At 41.4% G+C, this 19,443-nt stretch overlaps 1 protein-coding gene across 2 annotated transcripts in view; it reads left to right on the top strand.

Moving 5' to 3' along the window:
* The window catches only part of STS (steroid sulfatase), a 396,147-nt gene that overhangs the window by 219,271 nt on the left and 157,433 nt on the right, over positions 1–19,443 (top strand). For both annotated transcript variants that reach the window (XM_082247742.1, XM_082247743.1), the window contains one exon: positions 8,457–8,593. In XM_082247742.1, coding sequence (XP_082103868.1) covers positions 8,457–8,593 — 137 coding nt within the window. The remainder of the gene's footprint in view (positions 1–8,456; positions 8,594–19,443) is intronic.

Here is a 19,443-nt window from a genome sequence, read left to right on the forward strand (position 1 = left end):
TAGGTCCTTGGGCCTGTCCCTGAAAGTCTTGGGAGGGGGTGGATATGGCCTTCTGGTTTGGTTCGCCCTCTCTCATGGGGTCTCTCTTCGGGAGAGCCCCACCTAGTAGTTTGGGTGGTCTGTTTCAGCAGACCTCCTAAAGAACAGGGCTGCCTGGTTTCGGCCAGGTTAGCCAGTGTAAGTACCCAAGTCCCTGTCAGGAGCCTTGCGCCACGGTAATCACGGTCAGAGACTATGTGTACACCCTGTGCACTTTTTGTGTTTCACTTTTTTCGGTGTGCACTTTTTTATGCACCCACCGGGTGATAGTGTGAGTGTATTCACACACTACGGGCTTAAAAAAAAAAACAGCTGGGGGTCCTGGTTGTTGTGGCGTGCCGACAAAGCTTTTCCACATTTCATGCATGCTAACCCTGCCTTCTGAGGTGCTGGCGGTGCCCTGGCTGCGTTGGCGACCTCCTCCTCTGCCTTCGCCTTTTGCTTCCACTGTGCCCCCGCTGTCAGGTGGGAATGCCACCAGCATCTCTTCTCGACCTTTTGGCTAAGATCAAGTGTAGTATCTGTTATCAGTTATCCAGTGGGGGCGCTGTGCTGTCATCCGGCCTGACCAAGGTTGGGTGGCGGCTATGCAAACCTGCTGGAGTGATGGGGGCTTGGAAGGTTAGATGTATGGACCTCAGGTTCCTTCCTCCTCTGCCCTGGGGGGTCTCTCTTTGGGAGAACCCCCCTGACCTAGTATTCGAGGTGGCTTCAGCTACCATGAAGAATGGGGTCTGCCAGGCCTTCTGGCTAGGCAGACCATGGAAACCCTATGTCCCTGTCAGGAGTCTTGCCACCCAGCAATCAGCACAAGTTAGAATGTGGGCAACTCGGCGGTCGTTGCGGAGACACTGCAGCATGTAATGGCTCATGTGTGCCAGGCTGCCCAGAGGCAACGAATGGCTGTCCTCTGTGGGAGGTGTATCGTCTGTGTCCTCTGTATCACCCCAGCCACGCTCCAGTGATGGCCACGTGCTGGCCTGGGTGCCACCCTGCTGTGAACATGGTTCCTCCTCCTCCATCTCCTCCTTCTCATCCTCCACCTTGTCATCCTCCAGAATTGTGCCCTTGCTGGACAATTGTGTACCTGGCGTTTGTGTGTGCAGGAACCCACCCTCGGAGTCACTTGTGAATGACTGCCCTGAAAGCCTTGGAAATGATCACTCTTCCTCCTCCTCCTCCTCCTGTGCCACATCCTCTTCCATCATCGCCCGAAGCGTTTTTTCAAGGAGGCATAGAAGTGGGATAGTAACGCTGAGAACGGCGTCATCAGCACTGTCCATGTTGGTGAAGTACTCGAAATAGCGCAAAAAGGCAAAAAGGTCTCGCATGGAGGCTCAGTTATTGGTGGTGAAGTGGTGCTGTTCCGCAGAGCGACTCACATGTGCGTGCTGCAGCTGAAACTCCACTATTGCCTGCTGCTGCGCGCACAGTCTGGCCAGCATGTGCAAAATGGAGTTCCACCTTGTGGGCACGTCACATATGAGGCGGTGAGCGGGAAGGCCAAAGTTACGCTGCAGTGTTGACAGGCGAGCAGCAGCAGGGTGAGAACGCCGAAAGTGCGCACAGACGGCCCGCACTTTCTGCAGCAGCTCTGACATATCGGGGTAATTTTTAAGGAACCTCTGCACCACCAAATTCATCACATGCGCCAGGCAAGGGATGTGCGTCAAACCGGCTAGGCCCAGAGCTGCTACGAGATTTCCCCTATTATCGCACACCACCAGGCCGGGGTTGAGGCTCACTGGTACCAACCACTCATCGGTCTGTTGTTCCATGCTCCTCCACAACTCCTGCACGGTGTGGAGTTTTTCCCCCAAACAGGCAAGTTTTAAAACTGCCTGCTGTCATTTACCCCTGGCTGTGCTGAAGTTGGTGGTGAAGGTGTTATGCTGACCGGATGTGGAGGAGGTTGAGGATGAGGAAGTGGAGTAGGAGGAGTTAGCAACAGGAGGCAAACTGAAGCACCCTGCAATGCTTGGTGGTGGAAGGAGATGCACCAAACAAATTTCAAGGGTGTATCTCATCAGCAAAATTATTAGTTTTCCCCTAAATGGGTGTTTATTGAATAGCAGAATAGAACAACAGTATCCAAAGGGTGTATCTCACACGTACAGATACAGACTAGGCCGCAATATAATGTTTTTTCCCTAAATGGGTGTTTATTGAATAGCGGCATGGAACAACAGTAACATATGCAGACTAGCTGAGGTGTGGGGGGCTAGCGCTTAGGATCACTTATTTCGGTAAATATATATGTGAAAAATCAATAAATATTAAATTGAAAAATACAAAATGCCACTAAAAATATATATAACAATAAAATAAGCTGCTGCTGGTAAAAAAGGGGGGTGCCTTTCAAACAGTAAATCATAAAGTACCTGCGCTGCTTATAACCGAAAACCTTCTCATCAAATAAATATATACTTAACAGTGATATACTTAAAGTGCTTGTGCAAAAACAGTGTCTCATATGGTCATAATACAATCATTGTACATTCATATATTGTGCAAATAAACTAAATATAAAACTAAATAAAAATTGAGAAAATATATATTCCAACTTGAATTTTATGTGAAAAAACTAATATAGTTCATAAAATCTTCTTCCAATGCTATTAAAATGAAAGTTTCTGTGCTCATATAAGTGCCTCGTGCTCATACAAAGTGCCGGTGCTCAGTCCTAGTGAGTAGGTGCTCCCCTCTCAGTTCCCCACTCATCAGAAGCTGAGTAATAAACCGCCTTATAAGTGGTCCTGGGTGGTAGACACCTCTATAGGCCGCCAGTCAGAGAGTTGTAACGATCCTCTGCCGCTCACTATATCCAGATATTGCTCCCCAATTTCATGCAAAGAAAAGGGCCATCATCGTGTAGTATTTAAAACAGTTTATTGTACACGCAAATAAAAAGATACACTTACAATATTCAAAGAGTAAGTCCGCCTTAAACAATCCCATGGGCCGCCAAACAAATGGCCGTGCGGTGCACCCGTGTACCGGAAGCCGGAAGTTGGATGTGGCCGGACGTGACGTAGTACGTATTCGGACGGCTTGACGCGTTTCGCTCCGCCTATCAGAGCGTTATCAAAAGCGAGAGCGGCACGAGTACGTACTACTATTTATATCGCTACATAATCACATTACTACGGACACTTGAAGGGAACTGGAAGTGGATCGCCGCCATCTTAGGCCTCTCATTCAATACAACTTCCTGTGATCCGCCATCTTAGTCCCCCTCAACCCACTAATATTACTTGTAAGTTCCAGTCTAATTAGTTCCGTGCCGTAAGGCAATGTACCGCTACTAATATCACAATATAATGCTAGATCCGTATATGCCCATTTATCTATATAATAATTGTGGTCAATCTAATTCCGGTACCTCTTAATATACCTATGCATACAATTATTTCATATCATTAAACAAGTACTGTACATCTATGCACCATAAATACTAATAATTAATAATAAATTTTATAATATTTAATAATAAGTTATATTGCCTACTAATCCCTATACATTATGTGTTGTTACTAAATGTCTACTACCTCTAACGGGCATGGGTTTACTATTGTAAAAGCTTTGAGATATCAAATCAGCTATATGATTCTATGGATGTCTCTTATAATAAATTATAACATTGGGAAACTAACAAACAATACCATCTATCAATACAAATTATTAACTATTAATATCTTTTAAACCGCCACTAAAAGCCCTTAATAATCAAAATCATTATATAAAATTATATTATTGATATATTAATGTGCCTGAGGTAACCTTATAAACTTATAAGGCGGTTTATTACTCAGCTTCTGGTGAGTGGGGAACTGAGAGGGGAGCACCTACTCACTAGGACTGAGCACCGGCACTTTGTATGAGCACGAGGCACTTATATGAGCACATAGACTTTCACTTTAATAGCATTGGAAGAAGATTTTATGAACTATATTAGTTTTTTCACATAAAATTCAAGTTGGAATATATATTTTCTCAATTTTTATTTGGTTTTATATTTAGTTTATTTGCACAGTATATGAATGTACAATGATTGTATTATGACCATATGAGACACTGTTTTTGCACAAGCACTTTAAGTATATCACTGTTAAGTATATATTTATTTGATGATAAGGTTTTCGGTTATATGCAGACTAGGCCGCAATTTAATTTTTTTCCCTAAATGGGTTTTTATTGAATAGCGGAATAGAACAACAGTATCCAAAGGGTGTATCTCACAGTAACATTTGAATGAAAATGTTTTACTTTCCCTTTTAATTGGTGATTTTTGAAGAGCGGATTAGAACACAGCAGTGTCTAAAGGCTTTATCTTAAATTAACATATAAAGGAAAAAATGAAAAAAAAAATTTCCCTTTTAAATTGGTGATTTTTGAATAGCAGCTTAGAACAGCACTGTATGTCACAGTAACGTATGAATGAAAAACTGAAAAATAATTAATTTTCCCTTAAATTGGTGATTTTTGAATAGTGGATTAGAACACAGCAGTGTCTAAACACTGTATGTCACAGTAAAGTATGAATAAAAAACTGAAAAATAATTATTTTTCCCTTAAATTGGTGATTTTTGAATATCAGATTAGAACAGCAATGTCTAAACGCTGTATGTCACAGTAAAATATGAAGGAAAAAACATTTTTCTTTTTTAAAATCCAGATTAAGCAGACACATATGCACTGAACTTGCATTAAATGTCCGCTGCACGCCGCGTGCCATTAGAAGGCATGGCTGTGATGGCTTCTAAGGGCACACTAGTCAAACGCTTGTTGATTGGCTGCCCTGCAGCTGTTAAACCGCGCCATTAAAACCGTGCCAAAACAACCGAACAACGGACTGTATCCCGAATATACAGTAAAATGTTTGGGTCCGTGTCCAGGTACCGAAAACCCAAAAGTCCGGTACGATCCCGAACAATACAGTCCGTGTTCGCTCAACCCTACCGATGAGTCATCAGCTAGGGTTCCCCTCACAGCTGAATGTAAAAACAAGAATTGCCAACAATAAAAAAAAAATCTGCAAAAAAATGGTGTAGGGCCCCCCCAATCCATACCAGTCCCCTGGAGTCTGGTATAGATTTTGAGGGGAACCTCACGCCAATTTTTTTTTTCTTTTTATGGCATGGGGTCCTCCCAAAATCCATACCAAACCCTTATCTGAGCATGCAGCCAGGCAGGTCAGGAAAGGGATGGGATGAGTGAGCAGCCCCCCCCAGGAACAATACAAGGCCACATGCCCTCAACATAAGGTGGTGCTATGGGAGCAAAGCAACTTGTCCCTGTGTTAATGAGGCTTTTTGTAATCTGGAAGCCCCTTTTAACAAGGGGCCCGGGGCCCCCAGATCCGCCCCCCCCCGTGAATGAGTATGGGGTACATAGTACTCATTCACCAAAAAAAACAGGTGTAGCGTAAAAAACAATAGAAGGCAGTTTTGGACAAGTCCTTTTATTTAAAAAACAAAAATAAAAAATAATCTCCCCTGATGTAGATCCATCATCAATCATGATGCCCCTTGCCACCCGGCCAATGATGTCACAGGGAGGCAGGGCCACCCTGCCTCTTAAATATTTAAGAACTGCCAGACAGCAGAGCTGGCAAATAGTGGTAGCGAAGCATTTTTTTCTTTTTTCAGGTCGGTGGTGGCAGTGGGCGTTGTGATTGATGATGGATCTACATCGGGAGCATTGTTTTTCATTTTTTTACTACACCTTTGTTTTGTGAATGAGTAGGGGCATGTACCCCATACTCATTTACATGGAGGGGGCTGGGATCTGGGGGCCCCACTTGTTAAAAGGGGCTTTCCACCAGGCAGGGTTGTGGAGGAGATGACCTTGTGCCCATTAACAAAGCATCCCTCCTATGTCGGTAGCATGTGGCCTGGTATGGTTCAGGATGGGGAGGGCCCACTCCCTCGTCCCCTTCCTTTCCTGACCCGCCGGGCTGCATTCTCAGAAAATAGTCAGCTATGGATTTGGGGGGGGGGCACGCCATTTCTCAAAACAAAATTGGCATGGGGTTCCCCTCAAAATCTGTACCAAACCTGAAGGGACTGGTATTGATCGGGGGAAGCCCACAACATTTTTTCTTGTTTTTAAATGTACCAGTCAGCGGGGGGTCCCTTCTGACAGCTGATGACTTATCAGCTGTTAAGGATGCGGCACCTGGCTTCCCTGCCTGCTCCTTAACAACCAGCTACAGTATTTATAGTTTGTTAAAGAGAAAAAATAAACGTGAAACGCCTGAAAACTACATGCAAAACCGCATCAAAATCACGTATACTAAAATGCAAAATGCCAGAAAGCCACATTAACTGCAACCGCATAGATGTGAACGTAGGGTCAGTCAATTTCACAACCCAATATACACATTGAGGTTTATTTACTAAAACTGGAGAGTGCAAAATCTGGTGCGGCTGTGCATGGTAGCCAATCAGCTTATAACTTCAGCTTGTAGAATTAGGCTTTGACAATAAAACCTGGAAGCTGATTGGCTTCTATACAGAGCTACACCAGATTTTGCACTCTCCAGTTTTAGTAAATCAACCCCAGTATTCCTCATGGATGTATACTGTCTGCTTTCAAGAAAAGGCAAGAAAACTGACTGTAAAGCCTTTCGAGAATAACAGGTTTTCACATCTAAGCCCATAGATAGGGCTTAAGGAACATCCATCATATGCCTATATTGCAGGTTTTTACTACCTTGTTTATTAATAGTTTTTAAGTAGTTAAAGTTGTTAGAAGAGATAGACTAAGGGCCCTTTCACACGGTCCGCTCCGTAGACGGATCCGTGTCGCTCAGCAGGGATCGATCCGCGATCCCCGCTGAGCCGGGCGGATGACAGCTCCGTCTCCGCTTGCAGAGCGGAGAGGGAGGTGTCTCAGCCCCCACTGCCCTCTATGGGGGATCGGATGAGAGCGGACCGCTTGTCCGCTCTCATCAGATCCGCTCCGATTACTGAACGGATGGAAAAATAGGGTTTCCATCCGTCCAGATTTCACGCACAGGATCGGATGCGGATGGCAGCGGGTGTCAGCGGAGGTGTCTCCGCTGACACCCGCTGCCCCATAGAGCTGCATGGAGGATCCGATCAGATCCGCCTAAAAAACTGACAGGCGGATCTGATCGGATCACCCGTGTGAAAGAGCCCTAAAGTAAACAAAAAGGAGGCTGTCCACATGCTAATATTTCTGTTTTTACTTAATCACAATAAAATGTATATTGCTTCAGGATCATGTAGGGTCTGTTACTCTTTGCCTGGGAGCCTCGTGGTTATTGGGAAGGTGTTCACATTTGCAAGTGTTGTGTTTTTCCAGCAAAGAACTCTAGTGTACTGTGGATTGTTTTCCATTTATTTTCATCCTTTATAATCCTATTGTATTACATTATATAGGGGCATTGTACTATAAACGTCTATTTGACAAAGCCTTTAAACATTTATGGTGCTTCACAAAACAAAGGTAACAAGCTAGTTATGTGAAGTTTTGACATCAAAGCTTTAGTGTACTTTAATCTATCCAAAATGTATAAACTTTTTAGCCTTTTTGACAATTGATTCCCATCACTATGGGTTGGCTAAAGAAACATCACAGTAGTAATCATCTCCTTTCTAACTGGTGAACCTAAAGCTCCACCTCTGAGTGAGTGAAATAAAGATTGTGTAATAGGTTGCAAGAAAACAATTTTTTTTCCACCATATTAAAAAAAAAAAAAAAATACCTTGACATCAATATTGATGAAAATTGTATACAAATCTTTAACCATAAAAATTAAAAATGATAAATAAATGTTCAACTGTTAAAGTAAAACTAAAATCAAACTTTTTTTTTTTTTTTTTTTATAGGTTTGGATAGCGTTGAGAGGGATAGGAACACCTGTCAGGGTTTTTTTTTTTTTTTGCTGTTTGGGTCCCTATAAAGGAGATTCACCCTCCCTATTTGTCATATGTGTCCACTGTTATCTAAAGTAAAAATAAAAGAAATTCTCACATTTTGGGTTTTTACTAGAACAGTATCAGAGGGAAAATCTTTTATTGGGAACCCTAGTTTTAAGACAACCAAGGATTCCCTCACTTTGGATAGATTTCCTGTCACTTCCTGCTTTTGCTATATGACAGAAAGTGCAGGAACATCTCCCTAATGGGACATAGATGGCAAACAAAACCTGACTGTAGTTTTAATCCTCCTTTACTTTATCGAAAATGTGAAAAAAAGTTTTGCCTTTAATTCTACTTTTCAGTAGTAAATTCTACTTTAAGTAGACTAGTGCTTGTGTACTTTTATGTTAGGATTCTTAAAGTATGTATTGTTCTTCACAAAATAAAACTATTTTTACAACACAGACCAAACATTCTGTAGTATATTTAAATTCAATTATGACAAGTATGCAATGTTTTAATCTACAGGAACAAGTTTAAACCTTTCCTTCTGTTTATGTCCTATCTTCAAGTCCATACTGCGCTTTATGCCTCTCAAGATTTTAGAGGCAAAAGTAGACATGGTATTTATGGAGATGCTGTTGAAGAGGTTGATTGGAGCGTAGGTACAGTACTTTTTCTTTTCACTTACAATTGTTTTATGTTTTCATATGTAAACAAACCAAAAATAATAAATATACAGTATGTTCTATAAATGCATGCAAATAATGATTTTTCAGACAGCTACAGTATCTCGCAAAAGTGAGTAAACCCCCAAAGTGTCAATATTTTGTGTGGCCACCTTTATTTGCCGGCATTGCCTTAACCCTCTTGGACATGGAGTTCACCAGAGTGTAACAGGTTGCCACTGGTGTCCTCCTCTACTGCTCCATGAAGACATCACTGAGCTGGTGGATGTTAGAGACCTTGCGCTCCTCCACCTTCCATTTGGCGATGCCCCACAGATGCTCAATAGGGTTAAGGTCTGGAGACATGCTTGGTCAGTCCATCACCCCTATCCTCAGCTTCTTTAGCAAGGCAGTGGTCGTCTTGGAGGTGTATTTGGGGTCGTTATCATGTTGGAATACTGCCCTGCGGTACAGTCTCTGAAGGGAGGGGATCATGCTCTGCTTCAATATGTCACAGTACATGTTGGCATTCATGGTTCCCTCAATGAACTGTAGCTTCCCAGTGCCGGCAGCACTTATGCAGCCCCAGGCCATGACCCTCCCACCACCAGGCGTGACTGTAGGCAAGACACACTTGTCTTTGTACTCATCACCTGGTTGGTGCCACACACGCTTGACACCATCTGAACCAAACAAGTTTATCTTGCTCTCATCAGACCACAATGCATGGTTCCAGTAATCCATGTCCTTAGTCTGATTGTCTTCAGCAAACTGTTTTCGGGCTTTCTTCTGTATCATCTTTAGAAGAGGCTTCCCTCTGGGATGACAGCCATGCAGACCAATTTGATGCAGTGTGCGGCGTATGGTCTGAGCACTGACAGACTGACCCCCACCCCTTCAACCTCTGCAGCAATGCTGGCAGCACTCATACGTCTATTTCCCAAAGACAACCTCTGAATATGACGCTGAGCATGTGCACTCAACTTCTTTGGTCGACCATGGCGAGGCCTGTTCTGAGTGAAACCTGTCCTGTTAAACCTCTGTATGGTCTTGGCCGTCATGCTGCAACTCAGTTTCAGGGTCTTGGAAATCTTCTTATAGCCTAGGGCCTAGGCCATCTTTATGTAGAGCAATATTTATTTTTTTCAGATCCTCAGAGTTTTTGCCATGAGGTGCAATGTTGAACTTCCAATGACCAGTATGAGAGAGTGAGAGTGATAACACCAAATTTAACACACCTGCTCCCCATTCACACCTGAGACATTATAACACTAATGAATCACATGACCCCGGGGAGGGAAAATGGCTAATTGGGCCCAATTTGGACATTTTCACTTAGGGGTGTACTCACTTTTGTTGCCAGCAGTTTAGACATTAATGACTGTGTGTTGAGGTATTTTGAGGGGACAGCAAATTTACACTGTTATACAAGCTGTACACTCACTACTTTACATCATAGCAAAGTTTTATTTCTTGAGTGTTGTCACATGAAAAGGTATAATAAAAGATTTACAAAAATGTAAGGGTTGTACTCACTTTTGTAAGATACTGTGTGTGTGTGTGTGTATATATATATATATATATATATATATATATATAGCGAGAGAGAGAAACCATCAGCTTTCCTAAGATTTCCCTAGCATGGCTTATGAGAGCATTTTTAAAAGCACATTTGTTAACGGCTAGACAAGTCCAAATTATTGAACTGTGATATGGGAAAAATGAAACCATACATTTGACCTTGTCAAAAAGTGAAAGGAGATGATACAGGTGATAATACAGGAAAGAATGAGTGAACATGAGAAGAAGAAATAACTCTAACCTTGTCTGCTTGACTGACATGTCACCAAATTGGATTGCTTAGTGACATGTTGATGCAGATAAAAAAAATGAGATAATTTGAGACTTTGACAACAGAAATGCTTTATGCGTTGCCTGATGAGTAATTGCTATGCATGGAAAGGTCTGCTTTGTAAGTGCTTTGATAGGAACAGTTATTTACAGAATAATTTGCCAAAGGTGTAAAAGTGTATGAATATTATATGCTACAGTTACTAGCTTTAAAGAAACTGAGGGCACTGTGTATGTGCATAGCAGCCAATCAGTGTCTTCCTCTTATGGTTCCCGTGGTTGTTGAATTCCCCACTTTTATATATGTAAAGTTGAAAACTACTTATATATCTGCTTTTCTGTTTACAGAGGCATTATTTGCAACCATAGTTAATCTATCTTTAAAAAATTGCAAGAGGTTAAGGCTATCTCAGGAAATGTTATGCTTCTGTGATTTTTATGTAACAAATTAGTCATCTTGCCTACCTGTGATCTTTTTATGATTAGAATTAGATTAGATGAAAGAAGCTGATTTGTTATACTCACAGGTGCAGGTGCAGCTTATTATATAAAGGCAATGAGTTCATATAACCTACTACCTGACATTATGTACTGTATTTAATAAACAAAAACTTAAAATAGTTATCAGAACTCAACCTCTGTATAATGGATCCTGAGGGAGAAAATATTATTCCAACCCAAGGATCAATACATGCCGTCACTTCATATCCTCCTCTATGTGAAGGGGAGTGTGTTCCTCTAAAATAATTCAACATATATATGGACAAAGGGTCAGTGAGGGACAACTGGTATTGAAAAGTATTAAATGCTTTATTGAAACACAATATAAAGAAGAAAAAAGATTACACCTCCACCATATAAGCCAATAAAAATGACACCGTTGTCAAAGGACACAGGTAGCTACCACGGACACTCATACATGCACTCATAAGCAATTATATATAAATATATGGGCAGCACAAAAACCCCAAAATGGAATAACTACCTTATGGAAGGTAGTTACAGACCCACACCGGCAGCGGTGGCTCTTTAAGAAGATCAATGTAATGTTTCACGGGTCAATGCGTGCAAACCATATACAGTGGGGATCGAAAGTTTGGGCACCCCAGGGCAAAATTTGTATTAATGTGCATAAAGAAGCCAAGGAAAGATGGAAAAATCTCCAAAAGGCATCAATTTACAGATAAGACATTCTTATAATATGTCAACAAAAGTTAGATTTTATTTCCATCATTGACACTTTCAAAATTACAGAAAACAAAAAAATGGTGTCTGCAAAAGTTTGGGCACCCTGCAGAATTTATAGCACTGCCCCCTTTGCAAGGCTGAGACCTGCCAGTGTCCTGGATTGTTCTCAATCATCATCTGGGAAGACCAGGTGATGTAAATCTCAAAGGTTTTAAATGCCCAGACTCATCTGACCTTGCCCCAACAATCAGCACCATGGGATCTTCTAAGCAGTTGTCTAGAAAACTGAAACTGAAAATAGTTGACGCTCACAAATCTGGAGAAGGCTATAAGAAGATAGCAAAGCATTTTCAGATGCCAATATCCTCTGTTCGGAATGTAATTAAGAAATGGCAGTCATCAGGAACAGTGGAAGTTAAAGCAAGATCTGGAAGACCAAGAACAATATCAGACAGAACAGCTTGCAGGATTGTGAGAAAAACAATTCAAAACCCACGTTTGACTGCACGATCCCTCCAGAAAGAACTGGCAGACACTGGAGTTGTGGTACACTATTCCACTATAAAGAGATACTTGTACAAATATGGTCTTCGTGGAAGAGTCATCAGAAGAAAACCTCTTCTATGTCCTCACCACAAAAATCAGCGTTTGAACTTTGCAAATTAACATATAGACAAGCCTGATGCATTTTGGAATCAAGTTCTGTGGACCGATGAGGTTAAAATTGAACTTTTTGGCCGGATTGAGCAAAGGTACGTTTGGAAAGGAAGGGGCACAGAATTGAATGAAAAGAACCTCTGTCCAACTGTTAAGCATGGGGGTGGATCAATCATGCTTTGGGGTTGTATTGCAGACAGTGGCACAGGGAACATCCCACGAGTAGAAGGAAAAATGGATTCAATAAAATTTCAGCAAATTTTGGATGGTAACTTGATGCCATCTGTGAAAAAGCTGAAGTTAAAGAGAGGATTGCTTCTACAAATGGATAATGATCCTAAACACGCCTCAAAATCCACGGAGGATTACATCAAGAGGCGTAAACTGAAGGTTTTACCATGGCCTTCACAATCTCCTGACCTCAACATAATTTAAAATCTATGGATAGACCTTAAAAGAGCAGTGCGTAACAGACAGCCCAGAAATCTCAAAGAACTGGAAGACTTTTGTAAGGAAGAATAGGCAAAGATACCTCAAACAAGAATTGAAAGACTCTTGGCTGGCTACAAAAAGCGTTTACAAGCTGTGATACTTGCCAAAGGGGGCAGTACAAAATATTAACTCTGCAGGGTGCCCAAACTTTTGAAGACGGCTTTTTTTGTTTTCTGTTATTTTGAAAGCATAAATGATGGAAATAAAATTAACTTTTGTTGACATATTATAAGAATTTCTAATCCTGTAATTTGACGTCTTTTGGAGATTTTTTCCATCTTTCCTTGGCTTCTTTATGCACATTAATACAAATTTTTACCTGGGGTGCCCAAACTTTCGATCCCCACTGTAAGTAAATAAAGCACAAGCGGACTTATCCTGTAGCAGTCCCAAAGTAATTGAATAGATTACATATGTGCCAGTAGCCATAACAGGTATGGAATATACTGTATCTGTGAAGCTGTAAACTGGGATAGGGATGAGCCGCAGGGACTGGGCGCTGGTGTGTGAGAGAGGTTATACTAAATAAGGGATCAGCAAGGATAGCTGCTAGGGAGGAATGGATTGTCCTGCTCCTTGTATCCCAGGAAACACACTGCAGCCTCAATCAACCTATACTATTTAGGGATGAAGCCAAGTAGGCACTAGAATGCTGCACCTAGACACAGTTGTCTTTATTTATTCATGTGATTAAAATAGGTGGAGGTGGATGTACATGGGGCTTTAAATATGCAAGATAATTAGCATGCCAGGTGTAAAGAGTACATAAGACACCCACCCCCAAGCCCCTCCTTGCTCCCAAGAAGCTTGCTTGACGAGTGAAACGTGTCAGCATGACATCATCATGTTGGTGATGCTTAGACGCAGAAGATTCTCTACAGACACTCTGTTTTTATTAGGGAATGAGCCACGACTTCACTAGGACAGTGCGCACACAGACTACATAGTGTGGTGCTTGGATTGCAGGGAGTGGGATCGTTCTCCCCTGTGAAGATAGGTGGAGGGTCTGATGTAAGACAGCACAGTCTGGGAGCCTCAGGGAGTGGTGAGACATACTGGGACTATTTACCCTACAGGGTCTACACACCCACCCCCCCGACTCTATTCCACTCATACATCCTTGCTACATCAGAACGCTGATAATAGCAAGACTGTACACTCATAGTCTGCTTCTTTATGCCTAGTCAGGGGCCCCTGGGAGTTTCTGTGGTCCCCAGCAGATGTTCTACTTATTGAGCGTTATAGAAAAAAAAAAAAATAACCCAGGCCTAACTGTGATGCCAGTGACCTCCTACTGAGTCGTTCAATTGAGGGTGCAGGTCGAGCTTCCCTTTAATTGGTCAGGGAGAGTTGTTTGAAGAATGCTGGGAGAGACAACTATCAACCCCCCCCCCCTCTCCTATTAGGTGTTTATACACCACTGCTCATATAGATCTATTAGGTATATGCCAATTGGGTCCACTTGGTCCAGTAAGCCCCCTTCATGATGATGGTGGTGATTTCTGGTCAAGGGTTTTGGAAGCATTCAGTATCCACTTGGATCACGATTTGGAGATTTGTTTTTCAGACATTTGTTTGGACTCTAATTTTATGGACTGAACAATTTTGTAAACTTTTTATGTGGATATGGCACATTCATTATGATTTGTGGTATTGATTTTCAGTTCACCATATAACAATTTAAGTGAAGTTATTTGTTTGTCTTGTTATGAATGTTTTATCACTAACACAGGTATACTCAACATATACTCAGAGGTAATAGTTGTCATTGATACCCAATCTTGTTTATCTATTGACACCAATTTTGTACAATGTTTTCACATGAGTTTTTAAATCATTGTGATTTATTTTGTGTGTACATAATATCATTTAAATCCTGAGTGATATTAACACGCTTCATTAGCGCTGCACATATTGTTATAACTTTTATACACATTGTGTCCTTTGTGGTGCTGTCTGCCTATTATTTTTTGTGTTTTTGGGACATTAGCACGGTATTCCCCTTTTTATAACCGATGTGGCTCGCAGTATACACATTATATTACCAAAAGTATTGGGATGACTGGCTTTAGACACACATGAACTTTAATGGCATCCCAGTCTTAGTCTTTAGGGTTCAAAATTAAGTTGGCCCACACTTTTGCAGCTATAACAGCTTCAACTCTTCTTAGAGGGCTGTCCACAAGGTTTAGGGGTGTGTCTATGAGAATGTTTGACCATTCTTCCAGAAGCACATACTGTATGTGAGGTCAGGCACTAATGTGGAGGAAAAGGCCTGGCTCACAGTCTCTGCCCTAATTCATCTCAAAGGTGTTCTATCGGGTTGAGATTAGGACTCTGCACAGGCCAGTCAAGTTGCTCCACCCCAGACTCACACATCCATGTCTTTATGGACCTTGCTTTGTGCACTGGTGTGCAGTCATGTTAGATCAGAAAGGGGCAAACCCAAACTGTTCCTACAAAGTTGGGAGCATGAAATTGTCCAAAATGTCTTGGTATGCTGGAACTAAAGGCCAAGCCCAACCCCTGAAAAACCCACACCATAATCTCTCCTTCACCAAATGATTTGGAAAAGTGCACAAAGCAAGGTCCATGAAGACATGGATGAGTGGGTTTGGGGTGGAGGAACTTGACTGGCCTGCACAGAATCCTGACCTCAACCCGATAGAACACCTTTGGGATGAAATGGAGCGGAGACTGCGAGCCAGGCCTTTTTGTCCAACATCAGTGCCTGACCTCACAAATGCCCTTCTGGAGGAATGGTCAAACATTCCCATAGACACGCTCCTAAACCTTGTGGACAGCCTTCCTAGAAGAGTTGAAGCTGTTAAAGCTGTAAAGGGTGGGCCGACTCATTATTGAATCCTACGGGCCAAGAGTGGGATGGCATTACAGTTCATGTGCATGTAAAGGCAGGTGTCCCAATACTTTTGTTAAAGCGGAGTTCCGGCCACAAAATCGACATAATCGATTTTGTGGCCATCCGCTTGCCTTGATATTGTAGAAAAATATACTCACCTTTCTTCCACTTCCTCCCTCGGCGGCCGCGGCCTGCGCTGTCACTTCCGGTTTGCATGATTCCTGGGAGCTGAACATCATCGCTCCCAGGAATCAATGCGACGGCACCGACCCCGCTCGTCACTTCCGGTGCGGCGCCACATTCCCTGCTAAACAGCTTCTGCGCACCGGACGTGACGAGCGGGGCCGGTGCTGTGCATCGTGGGACGGAAGAGGACGCAGAAGAGGATTGCGCTGGCTTCAGCTGCCCACATCCGAGATGGCAACACCGGAGAAGAAATTTTAAAGGTAAGTATTTCTTCTTGCAGGTAAGTGCGACCCGGGACAGTACAGAGGCTATCCATTGTGGAATGTACTAGCCATGACTGTCCTGGGGGTATTTTTATTGAAATGGCCGGAACTCCGCTTTAATATAGTGTGTGTGTGTGTGTGTGTGTATATATATATATATATATATATATATATATATATATATATATATATATATACAGTAAACCCCCCTCCATTGCGGGGGTTACGTTCCGGACCCAGACGCGAAAAGTGAAATTCCGCGAAATAGAAAAACCCTATTAAAATGCATTGTAGGCATGATTTTTTTACTGTACGTGTAAAAGCATTTTAAGGTCTTTAAACACACTTTTAAAACAATAGAAACTCATTTAAACACATAAAAGATACTAAGAGACATAGCAAGAGCTATGAAAAACACAAAAATATTTCATTTTTAATGATTTATATAGTAAAATAACATTACAAAAAAAACCGCGAATTACCGTGACCGCAAAAACTGAACCGCGATGGAGCGGGGAATTACTGTGTATATATATATATATATATATATATATACACACCCCCACGTATTTGTAATTCTGGTCTATGCACCCTACCAAACAACATAGCAAGGCTGTTGACCTGATTTATTTTATTTTATTTTTTTTCTGATGTTGAGTGGTGCAGTTTGGTCACTATCCCTTGACTGAGCAGAAGCAAGATGATGAAGTCTTCTTTCTGCTCCCAGTTCTTATCAATATGTTCAGGAGATACACAGCGCAAAGCAGAGGTATACAGCTCTGACTAGTTGACCTCCCTCTGCCAGTCCTGCTATGCAGATGAATAATGGAGGCTGATATCAGGAAAGATTTATGTAATTATACTTGTTTTTATGTAAGAATTTTTTAATGACTAAATGTATTAAATCATGTTTATAATATCTGCCTGGTGTTTAGATTTACCTTGTGCAGTTTTACATACTGTAAAATAATTAATTTAGTAGGCTTGCCACCTGTTATCTGTTAATCAAAATATGAGTAATAAAACCGATACATAATATGCAAGAATAATTTTAGTTTAGCTAAGAACAGCATTTTACAACAGTATTGTTCTTCTATCAATAGTATTTAGTTTGCATTCCTCTATGTGTGATTCCCTTGAGAGGTAGTCACAGCATGACCTAGTTTTTCTCTGTATTACAAGAACTAAATACCTTTTTTATCAGTTGTCTTTCTCTGCTGATGCCAAGCATGCTGTAGGTGTTGCTGTAAATGTCATATAGCATTAGCAAAAGCTGAAACACTGGGGATTTCACGAATTAAAATAATGCTAATACTGAATCGTGATAAGAAAAATGTATATTATAAAATAAAAGAAGTCTCCAGAAATAGTACTGATCCATGCACTTATTTAATGATAGGTTTTAGGAAAGCTTGCAGAAAAAAAAATCAGAAAGTTAAAGAAGAACTCCAGTCTAAACAAAATGCCCAAAAGTATATAATTCTTCTGTTATTTCATTTCTGAAGATGGAAAAATATGAAAAACCAAACATCAATAAATGGTAATAGGCAATGAACCAAATTGTGAGCACACGTATGAAGGATTTCTTTAAACATGACCAGTTTATGCTTTTATCCCCCCAAATGATGTTCAGTGTAAGTCTAATCCTATGATGTACAGGATTGGATTTACACTAAGCAAGCATTTATATTCTAATAAGGAAGATTCTGAATGTATTCAAATAAGCAAACCCTGGTGAATCCTGGTCTCCATTGACACACTCCTATGTTGCAGGTAACATTTTTTCCTTTTTTAACTATGTTAATTAGGTTTGACATTGACTAAACATATTAGGAAATCATTGTTTTACTGTTATCAAGGGATCAAAATATAAATAGTAAAATATGAAAAATTGTAAGAATTTATTTAATATATTCGGAAATAACAAAATGATTTAAAGTGTCCTTGTGCATTGTGTATCAATACATTTTTAAAGTCAATATGTGAAAATCTCTAAGACAGAAGCGGTGTTAAAAGCCCAACTGAAGTCACATAAATTGATTAGCAGTCAGATACCTAGTTACAAACAAAGTCCATTTTCAAAGCCTTGCCACTATATTCCTATTATAGCATTTGTGCAGGGGGTATAAATATGGCTGTGCAGTCCAATAGCTACAAGACCCAATGTTCTCATTAAAGTAGAAGTCCACCCTAAAACTAAAATCCCTGCATTTAGAGATCCGCAATCTGACTAACCTATCTAGCCCTGTAAAGAAGAAATCAGTATACTTACCTTTTTTGAGGCCGATCTGACCAGATCCTATGCTCACTGCTTTGCTGTTTAGGCAGGTGCAGAGGACATATCTGACAACGGAAGCCCCATAGTAAGTCTATGGGCAATGTCACTAACCAATTCATTTCACAGCCGTTGTCGGCCATATCCTCTGCCGCTGGAGACCGGATCGAAACGGCTTCAAAAAAGGTATGTATAGTAATTTCATCTTTACACGGCTAGATAGGTTAGTGTTAGATCATAGATGTCTATAGATGTAGGGATTTTAGTTTTAGGGTGGACTTAAACTTTAAATTTTAATTAAACTGGTCTGAAGCACACTTGTCATGGGGACATACACTATATATTATATATACAGTATATATATCTATATATACACTATATTACCAAAAGTATTGGGACACCTGCCTTTACACACATGAACTTTAATGGCATCCCAGTCTTAGTCTTTAGGGTTCAACACTGAGTTGGCCCACCCTTTGCAGCTATAACAGCTTCAACTCTTCTTAGAGTGCTGTCTACAAGGTTTAGGAGTGTGTCTTTGAGAATGTTTGAACATTTTTCCAGAAGCACAATTGTGAGGTCAGGCACTGATGTGGAGGAGAAGGCCTGGCTCGCAGTCTCTGCTCTAATTCCTCCCAAAGGTGTTATATTGGGTTGAGGTTAAGACTCTGTGCAGGCCAGTCAAGTTCCTCCACCCCAAATTTGCTCATCCATGTCTTTATGGACCTCTTTCACATAAAAGTGGTCCCAGCAGCGGATTCACTGCAGGATCACTTTTATCGGTGGTGGAAGAGGTGCCTCTCCCCTCCTTCTGCTTCCTGGTAATTTTTCTCCACTTACCAAAGCCGTCCGTAGCTGGGAAGACGATCTGGTCCATCCATGTCCCAGACAGGAAGTCGAGTGAGAGAAAGATGGCCCCCATTCGACTCTTTGGCCTTGGAGGACCAGACGTTCCTCCCAACGGCCTTAAAGGGCCCATTTTTTCATGTTGAAAATGTTTTTTTCTTTTTCTTTTAAGTGTAGATGTGAGATCTGAGGTCTCATAATAAAGAGATAAAGAGGACCTGTCCTGCTT

The sequence above is a fragment of the Pelophylax lessonae genome, assembly GCF_965119305.1.
Source record: "Pelophylax lessonae genome assembly, chromosome: 2".
NCBI classification, from domain to species: domain Eukaryota; kingdom Metazoa; phylum Chordata; class Amphibia; order Anura; family Ranidae; genus Pelophylax; species Pelophylax lessonae.